The sequence below is a fragment of the Dendrobium catenatum genome, unplaced genomic scaffold, assembly GCF_001605985.2.
Source record: "Dendrobium catenatum unplaced genomic scaffold, ASM160598v2 fragScaff_scaffold_776, whole genome shotgun sequence".
In the NCBI taxonomy this organism is placed as follows: Eukaryota; Viridiplantae; Streptophyta; class Magnoliopsida; order Asparagales; family Orchidaceae; genus Dendrobium; species Dendrobium catenatum.
Genome location: NW_021319238.1, coordinates 275,307 through 292,085, shown reverse-complemented (window position 1 = coordinate 292,085; position 16,779 = coordinate 275,307). Strand labels below are relative to the sequence as shown.

Below are 16,779 nucleotides of genomic sequence, written 5' to 3'. Positions count from 1 at the left end.
TGATTCTTTTGTACTCAGGATAGATTTCAGTACTGGTGATTGTATTGTAGTTCCTGAGTATTGTACATGACTTTTTGAGATATGAATCGACTTGTATATTGATGTTTTAAATTTTATAGATGTTTGATAGATTGTGAATTGAAGGTTTTAGATAACTCTGGTAAATTGTTTGGGAAATTGATTGACATTCTTTCCAAATTAGATCTTGAGGCGTGACATGTGGAGTAAGCACCGTCCGCACAAGCACTGGGTACCCAGCGGTACCGAGTGGGATACCGCTAGGTACCCAATACTTGTGCGGATGGTTCTCCCCATCTGCACTCCGCACCAAATAATCTCTCCCCTCTAAGGGTGGATCCATCGCTATAGTGAGCAAATCTTTCATATTGCATGATTATTAATGAATATTGTCTAATTTGAATTATTGACCAAACAATTGTATCAAGTTCAAATCATGATTGGAAATTATATTGTATGATTCAGATTGTCCATTACAATTTAAGAGAGCATTTAATGGATGAACCAAGAGTTATCTTGGATGATCCTTGGTTTGATATAGTTGATAGTACAATCCAATCTAATAGAACTGAAAAATGGGTGTTTAACTAATTGGATAGTACGATGTAAGTTTTGTATTGTACGATCAGAACAACGGAATTGAGAACTAGGGTTTGATTTAAATAGTCAATTTAATTCTTTTGAACATTGAGAGGGGATGCGAGTAGCCTAAGACATTTTTTTCCTATGAGAGAGAGAGCTTTAGAGAGGGAGAGGTATCTCCTTGCTTTGAGAGTGTGCAATCCACTTAGGAGGAGGTTGAGGGATTGCTTCTTGGGGGAGTCACACTGTTGTCCTTGTCATCTTGTACCTTGGGTCCTCCAAGTTGTGATTTTTAGAAGAGGGAGAGGAAAAGGCATCGATAGAATAAACGACGAATTGTGCACGTCCATTAGGTAGGTAAATGTGATTATTTTAATTTCGGATTTTTCTTCTTTTGCAAATTTTGGCATGTTTCCTTATGATCTCATGTGATTATTCTAGCATGTTCCTTATGATATTATGTGATTAGCTTAGCATGTTTTCTTATGATATCATTTGAATAGCTAGTATGTTTTAAATGCAATATATCTTGCTCATGTGAATAGTTTAGAATGCGTATTTTTTTTAAAAGTCTTCATATAGAAATGTATGAAACAGCATTTAGTAAAAATATATGTATGAATGACATGTTGAAATTATTCCCCTACGATAACGAATATATGATTGAATGTGTATGTTGGTACAAAGTATCAAAATGGTAAAGAAAATATGAAGGTAAAGGGCTTCTCGGATCAGTTTAATAATGAAAGAAATGACCAATTACATGTGTACATGATCAATATAAATTGATACTCCGTTACGAGTGTAAAAGATTTTTTTTTTTTAAATTCCTGTATGATACAAATATCGTCCTACAAGTGTATAAGAATATGTTATATATATATAAAGCATAAAAAAGAATTAAAAAAATGTTATAGGTAAATGCATGATGAAACAGGTTATAGGCTTAAGGACATCTAGGCTGACATGTACAAATATGCACACTAGTTAATATATCATGACAAATTTATTGATTCTTTTATTGTTTATTGATTTTTTAATTAAGATATTGACATACATACTGCATTCCTTATCTTATATTTTAATTTAATTGAATAGCATATTACCTATAATTGTTGGCTCACCCAAGTTGTGAGAAAATGTTTAGGAGAACCAGCTAATCAGTAATGACAGACAGATAGTCGTTCACCTACTATCCTATAGGTTCTTTTTATGATGTTGGTGCTTTGTAATAGATTGACTTGTAGGACGACATGTGATAGTTGGATATCTATTTTTTTGTAATGGACTATGTACATGTTTATTAATGAAAGAAAATATTATTTGATGTTTTAGTGGCTCTTTCTTACATTTATGTGGATGGTTATTATAAATGTTACAGCAAAATGTTTTAAAAATTTTCATCCGACTTTAATATTCTCATCTCATCTATGTAAGCTTATCGGCCCGGGTTGTAACAACAATTATAAATTTCCAAGTTAAGGTAGTCTTCATCTCACAAGCATTATCCATTCAAGGCTCATCTTTTTGCTTGTATGAGTTTGAATCATGTCATATTGGGCTCACCACCACATAGAGGATATGCATTCACAAACTTGCCCTATACACTAGCCTCAAGGACAAAGTAATAAATTATACTTTGTATTATTTTTTTACATTTTTAAGCGAAACTTTTTCTATAGTCCTCCATGCCCTAAAAAATAAAGAGTGAAGAAACATAATTTCAATTATTTTGGGACTTCATAATTTTTTGAAATATTTTACATCTCTTGGCACTCTCTTGCTTACCTACAATAAACCTAAGACTCATACTCTCCTTAAACCTCACTATCCTCCTTACCTATCACCAAGTGATTACCTACTAATAAGGCCGAGTATCATCCACAGACAAATTCATATCCCTCTTATAGAATATTTGATCCATGAGATTTCACATATAATGAAAGAAAACACGACTATAATTTGGAAAAAAAAAACATCTAATGCACTACAAGTGCCATGATCATCATCAACTTAGCAAACATTTGATCCAAGGAATGAAAACTATACTACAAGTTGTTACAAATGTCAATCTGTACATGTATAATTGGCATCATCTTGGCAACCAAATTACAGGTAATAATTTTAAATTACTTCAGTAGAAATCCTGAAATATGGAGCTCAACAGAAAAAAATAGCTCAAATAGAAGCAGATTTTGAAGATTGTGCATTGCTGGACTAGGAAATCAAAAAAACATGGCCACTTTATCTTTAAGACTACTCTTCTTTTTAATAAAAGTTACCTGTTTTGCAACATCCACAAAGCTTCTGACAAGGCTATCTGATTCATAAGTTGAGGCCAGTAGTTCTCTTGTTACATCAGGATCAGGCTCCTTTACAGGAGGAGCTTTGTTTAAAAGAGGACCAAGGAAGAGTTCAAGCATGTCCTGAGCAGCATCTCCTGATCCTATAATTTTTTTGGCAGAAGTAGCAGATTCCTTTAGATGAGAACTGCGCGTTTGAGTGCATTTTGATAACACTTGACAGGATCTGAATTCTCCTCTGTGGGGGATGGAGGATTCCGATGAGCTAATAGGAATAGAATTGGATTCAGATTTTCGTGCAACAGACTGCTCTTTCTGCATTTCCTTGTCTGAAGTAAGAAACTGCAATCGAGGAATAAAGTGTCATGCATATTGAATTTGGGCAGTATTAATGAGGAGAACATTGCAATAAGCAAGCCATTACGGTTATTCTAAGCCTTCGTTTGGGACGTCTTTCTTACTGCTTCTTAAAATTTTTTAATAAAAAACTGCTTTAAAAAGCAGTAAGAAAGTCATCCCAAAAGAAACCTAAATAAAGAAATAAATGGCCACATCACAAGATTTCATTGTGAGCAAGAATATATATATATATATATATATATGACGCTCTTAACCTAAGTGTACCTACCAGCTCAATAAATGGCTAGTGAGTCTAACTTTATAAGCTAATAATCCAAGTTTAAGCTAGCCTCGAATCGACTTGTCAGCTCATTAGCCAATTTGTTCAAAGAATATTAATATAAAATAGATTTAAAATAAATAAGAATTCAAAGGTTTGAAGTACAAATTTATTAAAAATTATTTTAAAATTCTATCTCATTCTTATTTCAACTGATTTATTATTTCTCCCCTAATTTTTTATTTTTTATTATTTTTTTACAATAATAATTTGAATTGGATTTTTTTTTCTTTCATAACACGAGTATGCTCATAAGTTGATTCGAACTTATAGAGTTTAGTTTAAGCTCAAGCTCAAGTTTAAATTTAATTAAATAGTCGAGCTCAAGGTAGGGTTGACTTGAACTTGAATTGTTTATACCTCAACATAAGGCTAGTTACAAACAAAATTCTATGTAAAGAGCTCAAGAATATTTAGTTTAAAAAATGTTGAACTCGAATTATGACATTATTTTCCATATGAACCACAAAGCATACCGCTTAAGCATTTGTGAGTAGTAACTAACAATAAATATCGTTGAAGTATAAAAAAATGTAATCAAAGAAATAGTTGCCCACAATAAGACGGTGGAATTAAAAAGTGAGAAATTACTAATCTTTCAAGATGGATTGCTATACAACAAAATGATTTTTTTAAGTTAAACTAAATTTGAAGCGGGATAAGATGTATGATTGTATTAAGGTTCTAAAATAAAATTGAGAGTCTAGAAATAAAATAAATATAAATATACATAGAGCTAACATGAAAATACAACAACAACATCATCAAGCCTTTATCCCACTATATGGTTTGCGGCTAAAATGAAAATATGAAATTAAAAAAAAAATCAATCTTTTTTTTTTGTCAAATTGAAATTGACACAAGCCAATTTGAGTTGAGTTTTCAACCAACTGCCTAACTTGAAATTCATTACGTTTCTACTTAAGGTTGCGACTTGCGATTGCTCACTCGAAATTTGATTTGTTCTAACTCAAATTATAATATATTAATATTTATTTAATATATAAAATCAATGAATCATAATTTGGTTCATCTCTAATTATTTTGAAGTGAATTTTCATGTTACTTTTGAATCAATATAATGTGTTGGCTCAATAAAAATGACGCTTCGGTATGAATCCCATTTTGTGGACTTAAGATTGTATTTTTCTTAAGGTGGTTTGTAATTAATCAAATTTCTCATGAGGGTGGTATCAGGGTTTAGTTAGACATGGATCTTTCTTGCGAGTGCAAGTCCTCATAGTTAATTACCCCTCTTATTGCAAAAGAGAGAATTCTCGATTAAGGATAAATAATTTCAAGTGTTTTAGTATCATTTATGGGAGATAAAGGTAAGCCCGATCAAGATCCTATAATTCCGTCGTCCCGAGAATACCGTAGATTTTAGTCTACTAACACTAGTGATTGTTGATCGTAGTGTTTAGGAAATATGATTAGCAGTCATAGGTTGCCTCCTCTCAGTGATCCCAAGTAGACTGAGGTGGTTGAGGTGCGGGTTGTAGTTTTATGGTGGTTTGGGGTTTCCATCTATTAGAATTCTCAATAGTTGATTTAGTTTGAGATTTATGACTTCGTTTAAAAATTACCCAGTTGTTTGAATTGATTCGGGGCTTATGGCCTCCATTGGAAGTTGCCCGATTGTTTGTTTACGAAGTGAGTCTTATTGCTTCTATTAGAAGAAGCCTGAAGTTTGTTTTAAAAAAATTTTAGGTCTCATAATTTCATTTAAAAGTTGAATGTTAGGTGAGTCATACAACCAAGACCTATAAGTGAGGCGGCCCAGTTTGTTTTTGTCGAGGGTTTGATACTTCTTTTAGAACTTCCTAAATAATAGGTATTACGACTTCTATTGAAAGTTGCCTAGTTATTTGGATAAGTCTTACGGCTTCTGCATTTAGAAGTGGACAATTGGTGTGTCTCACAACCTAGTCCTATAAGTGAGGTGGCCGATGGGTTTTGTTTAATGCAGGGCTTACTACTTCCCTTAGAAATTGCCTGTAAATTTTATTTGAATAGGTCATACGACTTCGCTTAGAAGTTGCCTATAAATTTTGTTTGGATAGGTCATACAACCTAGGTCATACGACTTCCCTTAGAAATTTCCTGTTAGGTGTTTAAGGTAGATTAGACAACATGTACTTTAGTTTACAGTTCTTTACTACTGTTACACTAGTGTTTTTGGTTTTAGTAGTTTCTTTTTCTTGTTTTAGCAGTGTTTTAGTTTCAGTTTAGCACTGTAGTTTAGTTTATAGCACTGGTTATTTTCCTTTTTATGCACTATAGTTTAGAGTACTAGTTTTTTTCTTGCACAGCAGTTTTGGTTTACAATACAGATTTTTATTCGTTTGTTTACAATAGTCTGTGCTGCTTTGGAGCATGCCTAGGAGCATTGGGGAGTTGTTTAATAGTTTTGAGAGTTCTGTTTGGTGTTTTAGTTTTAGGAGTTTGAGTTTTTAGCTGGTGTGAGTTGTATTAGGATGATTAGTGTTAAAATTAGAATTCGAGAGGAAAAGCTTGAATTTTATTAAGCCATCAACTCCCTATTTATAGATCTATGCAAGGTGTATCAATAAGGAAACAAATAATAACATAAATACAATTATTCCTAAATTAGTGGGAGGAATTAATGCAATCCATGTAGTCTTCCCACGGATTACTGTTCACAGCCGTGGATATTTTTGGGATCGTAGGGTTGAGATTTAACACTCCCCGCTCGTAATCATGTTCAATAAAGTTTGAACTTGGTTGAATAGAGGTTATAATCCTATTCGAATATGATTTGAGCATGATTCAATCAAATTTCGGACATGGTGTAAACCAACATGTATAACACTGCAGAGTTTGATACAATAATTATACCATAATAGTTAATAATCAAACAACAATATCACTTCATAGAATAATCAGGATAACTATGATATGGCATATATAAATAGATATGAATTAAAACACAATAACATTGTTGACACCTATACCTCAAACCACGCGAGAAAGGACCCTAATTGGTGAATAAAGCATTAAGCACATTGGCGTCATGCATCACTTGAAGGGCCAAATGACCTCCGATTGCCAAATGGACGGTGTTGTTAAGATCAGGACATCGAATTCTGCTAGGTCGAGGTCTCTCGTAGTCGAATCGGACGAGATCGGTCAAAGGGGATGATCGACACACAAAATTAATACACGAGGTTGATCAAACGATGTCGGATCGACAAATAGATAGTGCCATTGCGTCCGGAACGTCGTTGACATTAAGGATATACATTTTTTTTAATTAATTTGGATCTTCTAATGTGGTGGTGCAAATCTTGAAGTGATTCAAATATGATGTGAAAATGCGCATGTCAAGGAATTTTGCCTCTTTGGAGACGACATGACGTCCGATCACGAAACGGACTGCGTCATTGCATCCAGAACATTGTCGACATTCACAATATATATTTTATGTGATCAATTTGGATCAACTGAGGTGGCGTCGTGAATTTCGATGCAATTCAAATATGATTTGAAGGCATGCGTTACGAAGGAAATGAGGCCTCGAAGACGCTTGGACGACGTCCGATCGACAAACGGACAGCTTCATTGCGTCCGGAACGTCGTCGACATTCAGGATATATATTTTATTTAATAAATTTAGACCATCTGAGATGGCGGCAAATTTCTAGGCAATTTAAATATGATAAAAAGACCTACGTTACGACGGAAACGAGGCCTCGAACACTCTCGGACAACGTCCGATCGACAAACTGACAGCTTCATTGCATCCGGAACATCGCCGACATTTAGAATACACATTTTATTTAATAAATTTGGATCGTCTAAGATGGTGATGAATTTTTTAGGCAATTCAAATATGATATGAAGGCATGCGTTATGAAGAAAACGAGGCCTCGAAGATGCTCGGACGATGTCCGATCGACAAACGGACAGCTCCATTACGTCCGGAACGTCATCGACTTTAGTAATATATATTTTATTTGATTAAATTAGATCATTTAAGGTAGCATCGTAAATTTCAAAAGCGATTCAAATACGTTGCAAAGGCACGCATTTTGAGGGAGATTAGCCTCGACGATGATCAAACGATGTTCGATCGCAAAACGGACTGCATCATTGGGTCCAAAACACCGTCAATACTATGGATGTAGTGCCAGTTTGTTTGAATGAGATTTTGCACGCAAATCGAGACAACGAGCATTTTGAAGGAATTAAGTCTCGTCGCCACCCAAATGATGTCTGATCACGAAACGGACAACGCCATCACGATCGAGATATCGGCAATATCCTAAATGCACTATTAATTTGTCCAATTTTGACTATTCGGCGAATTCGACACGTTAAACGAAGCAAAATGCTTGCGAATCGAGAAAACACACAAATCGGGATGATTTTCGATTGATTGGCACATGACTGTCAGCCTAATTAATGTTATTTCTAATTATGGTATGTCATCATTAACATTGCCAAATGATCTTACCAAAAATCAGGAAGTCCAATGAAAATTCTAATCCGAATTAAATGCTGATTACCTCGGATATTGAAACGTGCTCTGAACTCTGTCAAAATCCCATGAATCTCGCTGTTGTTTCAATCAACCCAGCTGTTCTTCAAGATGAGCTTAGTCATTAAGAGAGGTTAAAAGACAGAAGACATGAGGTCTGTTCGTTCGAACTCCAAAGAGCCGAACCTAAAGCCTCTTTACAACCTGCTCCCTTCCTCTGCTCACCCGATTTCCTTCCCCTCCTATAGCCGGCTATAGCACCCAAAACTCTTAGCCTCATGCAATTAAAGGAAGAGAGGCTCATCCGACTCTGTACCTACCTTCTTCCCACTCAACGTCTTCATTTTACATTAGCCTTTCTTCTACAAAGGTCTGCAAAAATCTGCCTTAGCAAAAGAATTCCATGCATGCTTTTTCCAATCACAGCTCATGCAAGTCTCTCACGGTCTCGGCTTCCCACGTCCATCTCACCTCAATGAAAAAGATCCGGCATGAAAAGCCCATCCACAGCAGCAAGCAAACGAACGTCTGACTTCTCCACTTCAACCCTCAAGCCAACTACAGCAGCCTTCGACTTCTCTAGTTAGCAGTCAGTGGCAGCATCCCAAACCCCTCTCCACTCAAAGCGGGATTTCTTCCTTCTACCATTGTTCTGAAATCCTACTTGCATCACCTACTCGAATCAAAATCATCTCCTATCTTCCCACAGCATTAAATCCCTACGTTGCCTTCTCTAAGCTTATTCGAAGCTACAAAGTAAAAGGAGCAGGTTATTTCATTACTTCTCTCTGACATTTTTTTTAAAGTGATTCTGTTTCTTTTTTTATGCTCAGCTAATAAAAAAAGGAGGGAGCAGAGCAGAAGAAGTAAGGTAGTTTTATAAAAAAATTCATAGAGCAGGAAACCTTTGCCTTGAAGTTTAAACTCTCATAAAGTTGCCTGAGAGGTATCTTAAGTTAAGCTATTGATTATCATGGGTATAATATATATATATATATATATATATATATATATACCTTCAGGTTTATTTTACACTCGGAGAGTTTCAATGGTATCATTTACTGTTATTTCACATGGGAATTCACTGTTCACATTACTTCACTGTTCACATTACTATTGATTACATTTGGTCATCTTCTTAACCTCCAAAGCTTGTGCAGCATTTGTAAAACCTAATACACCAAAAGCAGCCCATTCCACTCAAATATTTGCAAAAGGCCATTCCAAACTACCAAAACATTCCCCTACTCACCAAAATAGCTCATCTTTCAAACCATTTCAATAGTTAACACAAAACTATTTTTTTTAATTCATTTCTTCCCTCACAGAAATCTAATGTGAGTTTATTTTTTGTTGTTTTATTATCGAGGGGAATGTGTTGTGCTTTGTGCATCTCGTCGACTTCACCAACCCAGCGAAGGTATAAAAATTCTAAACTCAGATTCCCATTGTCGTTGTTTGCGGCGGACTGGAAAACCGCCCCAAGCACGCCTTTAGTGCGCGTGGTGGATGGGACCCCGGTGTGGCGCCTACGACGAGGCGGGTAATCACTAAAACTCTACTTCAATGTTCCTGGCGAATCGGAAAACCGCCCCAAGCAAGACTTTAGTGCGCGTGGTGGGATAGGACCCCGTTGCGACACCTACGGCGAGGCGGGGTCGCTCTTAAGTACCCCCAGGCGGGGGGAAATTGAAAATGCTTATCAAAAATCTTTTTTAAAAAACCCAAAGCATGCCTTTAGTGCGCGTGGTGGGAGAAAAACAAAAAATACAACCGCCGCGGTGTCTCACCAACACCAACCATGCACGTCTTTAGTGACGTGGTGGGTAGGCGGTCTCTTGGTTTTTCCCCTAAACGGGGGAGACGCCGGGAGGTTGCCGAAATTTTGTTTGAAAAAGACAAGGACTTGGACATTATTTGGACAACTGTGGACTCATTTTGAACAGCAGAGGACTTGATTTTGGACAACATGAAACATATTCCAAAATTAAATGGTTAATAAGATACTTGAATCTAAAATAAATGAGCTCAAACTTAAACTTGATTCAAACACTAATTTTTGGATTATAAAGAAATCATCTTGGACTCAAATACTTTATGTCTTTTCTTATGTTGTTCAAAGTTAAGTCCCAAATCAAGGTCTTTGCAAATTTGTGCAAGTTCAAGCCATATCCACTTGATGTATACATCAAGTGGATATGGCTTGAACTTGCACAAATTTGCAAAGACCTTGATTTGAGATTTAACTTTGAACAACATAACAAAAGACATAAAGAGCCCAACATGAACTCATAGGAATAATCTTAAGGTGCTTGGCTTGAAACAAAGGAATTGACTCGAACAATTTAAACATGCAAGTGAACTAGATTGAACGCAGGGGACTTTGATGCGGACTTATAACTTGAACTATAAGACTTGACTTTGAATCTAATGTGATTCAAAAGAGTCATTTGAACTCTACAAGAACAACAGATAACTCAATGAACATGAACTTGGTTTGAACCAAGTGATGACTTAGACTTGCCATATGAACGAACATGGAGGACTTGTGTAAGACTTGAGTTGGACTCAAACTGAATTGAACTCATCTTGAACTTGAAATGAACCGGCATATTGAACTCAAGACAGCTTGAACCTAAGTGAACTTGGTACAAGAAGTATTAACTTAGACTTGAACTTGATGAAGTCGGATCCAAACTTGAACAATTACTTATACTTGAAACTTTTAAGCAATCAACTAAGGTTATACTACAAGGAATTGAGCTCAAGGTGACAAGAAGATTTGAACAAAAATATCAAAGACTCAACATGTATTCAGATGATTTCTCAATAGAAGAATTATAAAGAATTTGATTTTAAGGATAAGTAATATTCCAATAGAGTTATCATTCCAATTGGAATGTAGATGCTAATTAAAGAAGGCGATCCATCTGAATCTTAATAATACTAATATTGTCACTCACATCACATATCAAATGGTGATGAACTATACTTGAACTTTGATTTGAATGCTAAGCGAATGACTTGAATCTTTTGGGCTCTAACCCAAATGAATAAAGACCAAATGAAGTGCTTATGAACAATAGTATAAGGACTTTCAAATGAATATCAAATAGCCACTTTCAAGTATGTAATGGCTTGCAAGCGAACAAGGACTCATAGTGTATGAAATCCTCAACATCTCATTCATGAACAATACAATCATAAGGAACATGACTATAATGATTTGATGATAACCTAACTCCAAACAAGTCTTGAATGTCAAATTGAATAAGATTATCAAGGCTTAGGAGTTCTCGATGAATCAGTGATCTCTGAAGCTTACACTGATGATTGCATAGAACTCATAAATGAAGGATATATGGTGTACATCAGCTCTTATGGGTCGTTATAAGAGACCGTCGTACACACTAAGCATTACCTACAAAATAAATAAAAAGATCTGCAACACATACAAACTCTCTAAAAAGATGGATGTATGTGTCACATGCCACTGATGGGTAGGTGCAGAAAGACTTCAGTAAATGCAATATCCTGAAGTCAATTTCAGTCTGTGAAGAAATACATCTACCTGTCAACTCATAACAATGACGGATGTGTTATATGAACCAAACAACTACAACGAATACAAGCATCTACAAATCAAGGCAGGAGATTAGTTAGTGCACTACAATCTACCTGCACAAATCATGCAAGTAGTGCACGACAGTCTACCTGTACGAAGCAGCGAACAAGTCTATTCAGAAGCTGCTACGCCCTGCCACCGGATCTGAAACTCTTGTATAAGAAGACAGAAGGCATCTATAAATATTTTCAAAATACCCCTGCACGTGCACCGTAGTTTGTATACACATAGGTACACTAAAAGGGGTAAATAAAATCAAGAACCCGCATGGGCCTCGACGAGCGTGTTATTGGTACACACGTGACGTCTAGGGATGCTGCGCGGGTCATTAAATTTAGACCCGATCCTCCTAAGCAGATAAAAGGAGTGAACAAGGTTCAATTATAAAATGCCCCCAAATTCGCATGGGCCACGGCGAGCGTGTTATTGGTATACACGTGACGTCTAGGGATGCTGTGCGGGTCAACAAGTGAATTCAAGTTCGAATCCGATCCTTCTATACGGATCAATAGAAGTCGACTAGATTTGAACCATCAAACAAATACACGGTTGTGGCGACCGGTGTATTTATATTTCTATATTCATATTAGACTTTTAAGGTCTAAAATCAAAATGAATTCACTAATAAGGGCATAAAGCATACGAAACTCGATCCTCGATCAATAGCTTGGTTGAGTTGATAGGGTTCAATCAATAAAAGAGAAAAGACCCCACAAACACCCCGATGATGGCCGTGTTGAATGCAGATCTCAGCCGAAGGGGTTCCCAAATATTTTCAAATGTCTCCCAAATATCCAAAGTCCATTTCAAATATTCCAAAGCTCCACTCAAAATCCCAGAAAAATTCCAAAAAATATCAAAACTCCAAAATTCAAAAATATTTAAAATTGAAATCCAACCATCCGAACATTCAAAACAAAATCCATCCACCCTCCGCAACAATTTGCCAAGGTGGATAAATTAAAATTTACTTCAGCTCACAAAAGAGCTAAATGCCTAGTCGAAAATATCACTAGGATTCATTCTCAAACAATCTCCTGCCAGTAAGGACGTGATACGTGTCCTCTAACCGACGATTTTGCCTCCAAATGGCATCGCAGGATAAACGGTTACGACGACCCGGGGCCCTCTGAACCGAGTGGTTTTGCCGCCAAATGGCATCACAGATAGCGTTTATGGACAGAGCTAATACGCTCCTTAATGACATCAAATCCTTGAGATATGAATCAATAGGATATGATCGATATGGCACAAAGCCCTCTGTTAGCTAAGGTGGATTCAAATTTGTCCCCTTAGACAAACATTCACCCCAGGTGTATAAGGTCCCCTTGGACGAAGCAACCCATAGCTGCCGACAAGGATCCTTCTGTCAGGTTGGGTCGACTACCTCCTCTAACTAAGTAGACCAGGGACCACGATGGCCCGGGACGACAGAACCATGGGATCTTGATCGGGCCCATCATCCATTCCCCCACCATCCGCTTTAAGTGCAAGATGGTGCAATTTCTATTTTAAATATCAAATCTTAACTTCAAACTATCCAAATTTTCAAATCTCCAAACCATTCAAATGCCCAATTTCCAATTTCAAACCCTTTGCTGCTACTATATGCCAGATAACACGTATTCTATACGTATCTGATTAATGACTAGCCTTAATTGAAAGTTCTCTCTTGTTATCGGGAGGGGTAATTAACTATAGGCGCTTGCGCCTATAGTAAACAAGAACTCATATCATAAAATCCTCACAAAATGAGGGCGAAATCTCTGGGTAGTGTCTTATCTACAAATCCGTTTGCCTTCCAAAATTTACCCCGGAACTTAATTCCATTAAAAATCCCTCGCCAAAAGCAAAATCAGTCAGCGCGACGAGGAGGCCGGGGCTGAATTTTTGGAGCCCACAAACATTTACAACATAGTGCTACGCTACACAATTGAATTGCAATAATAATGTTTACATATTGATTCAATCATGTTCGAATAGACCGTGAATTTATATTATTATAAAATTATATACTATCAGGTGTAACTCCTAAAAGATTTTTCTTTTTTATTATGCATATTATGTATTATCCTAAAAATGTAATGTAATACATTCATGAAACGATATGTGACAATAATTTGTATATTTTTTTTGCCAAAATATCAAATAGCTTATCTTGCTATAAATCTCAAGCCCTCATCTATGATAGATCTCGGCTTTCTCTTGGATGGAGACACGTGACAGTGAGGAAGAAAGAATGGGTCGGGTGAAATAGGGCTTATACCGGCGGAATTTTCGATGGCCACAGCTGCTGGAATTTATTTACTTGAAACTGGCTGTCATTCCACCGGTAAATGTGTTGAATTTACATAGAACCGACAAATTTTCTAGCGGCTCTTGGACCGCTAGAATTTCCGGCAGCCAAACCAACGGTTAATACTGGCGATCAATCCGCAGGCTAGACCATTAGAAATTCTGATGGTCCAAGAGCTGCCGGAAAATTTGTTTGTTTTTTATGATTTTCCTATATAGGGCTTGGCGTATCTTAGAGGAAAAAAAGTGGTGTAAATGTTTTCTTTACTACCCATGATGGTGAGAGGCTACGCCGCCTTGTTAGGAGTAGAAAGGCGAGCTTGATAGTAAAATTCCTTAGGAGAGGACTTAAGGTGTGGGTGTAGGTCGGTAGGCCAAACGACTATAAATTGGTTTGCGTTTTTTTTTTTTAATTTTTGTTTTGCTCTTTATTTTTATTGCTATAGCATCTTAATTTGTGGAGATTATTGTCAATAATATGATCATTATGTGAAAATTATTGAAGGTTAAGATTGTCTTGAAATTGGTTAAAGTTTGTTATAGAATTATTTATCTCTGGAAAAGAAAAATTATTTTTGATATTTAAAAGCATATTCTAGAGAAATTTTTGATTTAGCACAAGAATTAAAAAGTGGATATTTTTTTTCTTAGAATTTTATTTCATAGAAGTTTTATTTTTTTTGTATGTTTATGCTTTGGCATGTCTAGTCTTAAATCATTTTTTAAATGATGCACTAATTTACCCCCTATTGGGCGTGTCAAACATGATAGGAAGTTTGCTGTGAGGAATTATTCTCATGTCCCTCTTGAATTATGATGAAATATAAAATTTAAAAACTGGTGAAGTTGTTTATGAAGCTTTTTCTTCATTTATGATGATCCAAGGCTTCTACTTGTGTGAAATATATACTAAGATTAAGTCATAGAGATGTGAAAAAAAATTACTTCTTATTGCGCACAAGTTATTTAGTAAATTAAGTTATAGTCTGGTAAGATCCTAAATTCTCTCTCAATGAAGAAAATATTATTGATATGAGAAAAATTATTTGATTCCATTTCATATCTTCATTTTCTCTTTTCAAGGTGCATTTGTAGAATATCAAACTTACTCTCTCGTTAAGCACCCTTATTAGTACTAATTATAAGAATAATTTAGTTGTTAACCACCATTATCATTTGCGTATCCATATTTTTTAGCAAACAGACTTGTGTTGCTAGGATCTGATTTTTTTTTCTACTTGATCTCCAAGATCATGTTCAATGCTCTTAAGAGAAATATATGTTAAGGATTATTATGATAAATGACGTTTGTTACTTTGTATTATGTAATCACATAATGCAATCACCCACCATTTTTTATAAACTTCACATTTCTTCTACCATGGACAAAGAATCCAAGAACAATCTTGAAATTCATTTTAGATAAACTCATTCTCTTGGACAGAAGTTCTTATGGCCGATTATTGAAGAGATTTGTAAGAGGCATGGATTTCCGAGCACTGCTAGAACATGCAATCAATTGTTCATCGAAGGTTGAATCTACGTGAACTGTGTTGTGATAGTTTGTAATGATGGGTTGCTAGAAGAGATCTTCAAGAGTTTACAGTAGTGATGTAACAAGTTGGCACATAGCAATGAGTACTGAGTATGGTTTGCCTGGACTGATGGAGGATATGGGGCCATGCTTTAGGTGGGTTTTGGGCCTATGATGCATCGAAACTTCTCCTCAAAGAGGCACGCAGTGTCCGATACGTATCTGACAACACACGCGTCCGACACTCCTTTGACACGTGTTGGACACGCCGAAAATGTGTCCAATTAAAAAATATTAAATATAAATTGGACACGCGTGTCCGACATCCGTATCTTAAATATTTTATGAATTTTTAAAAATATAATTTGTTGTATTTAAAATTTTTACTTAAAATATAAAAAACTAAATTTCTTATTTCCTGTCCAAAACACCAAATCAATCGCTCGTACTTAATGCCCTATTCTTCGAATATTCTTAATCTTATTTCTCTTTGGCGGATTACAACTTTTTGATTTCACTTAATGCCCGATGTCATCTCAAAATCGACGACGTTACAACATCAACATTTCTAAACGATCTCCATTTCAAAGTCTGATGTCGTCTTTACTTTGATGCTCGATGCTAGCAATTTCTACACCCACAACTTTACATCTCATCTTTGTCTAATGCCTTCTCAACATGGATGACCAATGCCCTCCCCTCTCAACATCGGCGATAAACATCCTCTTAACATTGACGCCTATTATTTACTGCATAACATTAATACCTAACTCTCGACAGCAATGTCATCTTCTCTCTCGATTACTGATAAACGAAATCAACGCCCGGCTCTCGACATCCTAATTTTAATCATTTTAAGCACAAATTGTAGTTAAATGATTTATTATTTCTAAATTATTTTTGAATAATACATAAACATCACATCAACATCAACATCAAGCCTTTGTCCCACTACGTGGGGTCGGCTACATGAATCCTTTTTCGCCATTGTGTCCGGTTAAAAGTCAAATTCTCATTTAAATCTAATAAAGAAAGATCATATCTAATATTTTCTAACCAAGTCTTTTTAGGTCTACCTCTACCTTTCTTAACAAAAGTCAAATCTAATACCTCAACTTTCCTAACTGGGTCATCGGAAGGCCTCCGTTTAATGTGACCAAACCATCTAAGGCGACTCTCTCTAACCTTATCGTCCACTGGAGCTACTCCAACCTTTTCACGTGTATGCTCATTTCGTATCCT

The 16,779-nt window shown here is 35.9% G+C and overlaps 1 protein-coding gene across 1 annotated transcript in view; it reads right to left on the bottom strand.

Annotated features, from left to right (window-relative positions):
- Positions 1–2,603: 2,603 nt before the first annotated feature.
- LOC110113357 overlaps positions 2,604–16,779 on the bottom strand; it is a 23,094-nt gene continuing 8,918 nt past the window's right edge. Inside the window, exon 3 of the mRNA XM_020845905.2 lies at positions 2,604–3,245. Within this exon, the coding sequence (XP_020701564.1) occupies positions 2,826–3,245 (420 nt within the window). The 3' untranslated portion in view covers positions 2,604–2,825. The remainder of the gene's footprint in view (positions 3,246–16,779) is intronic.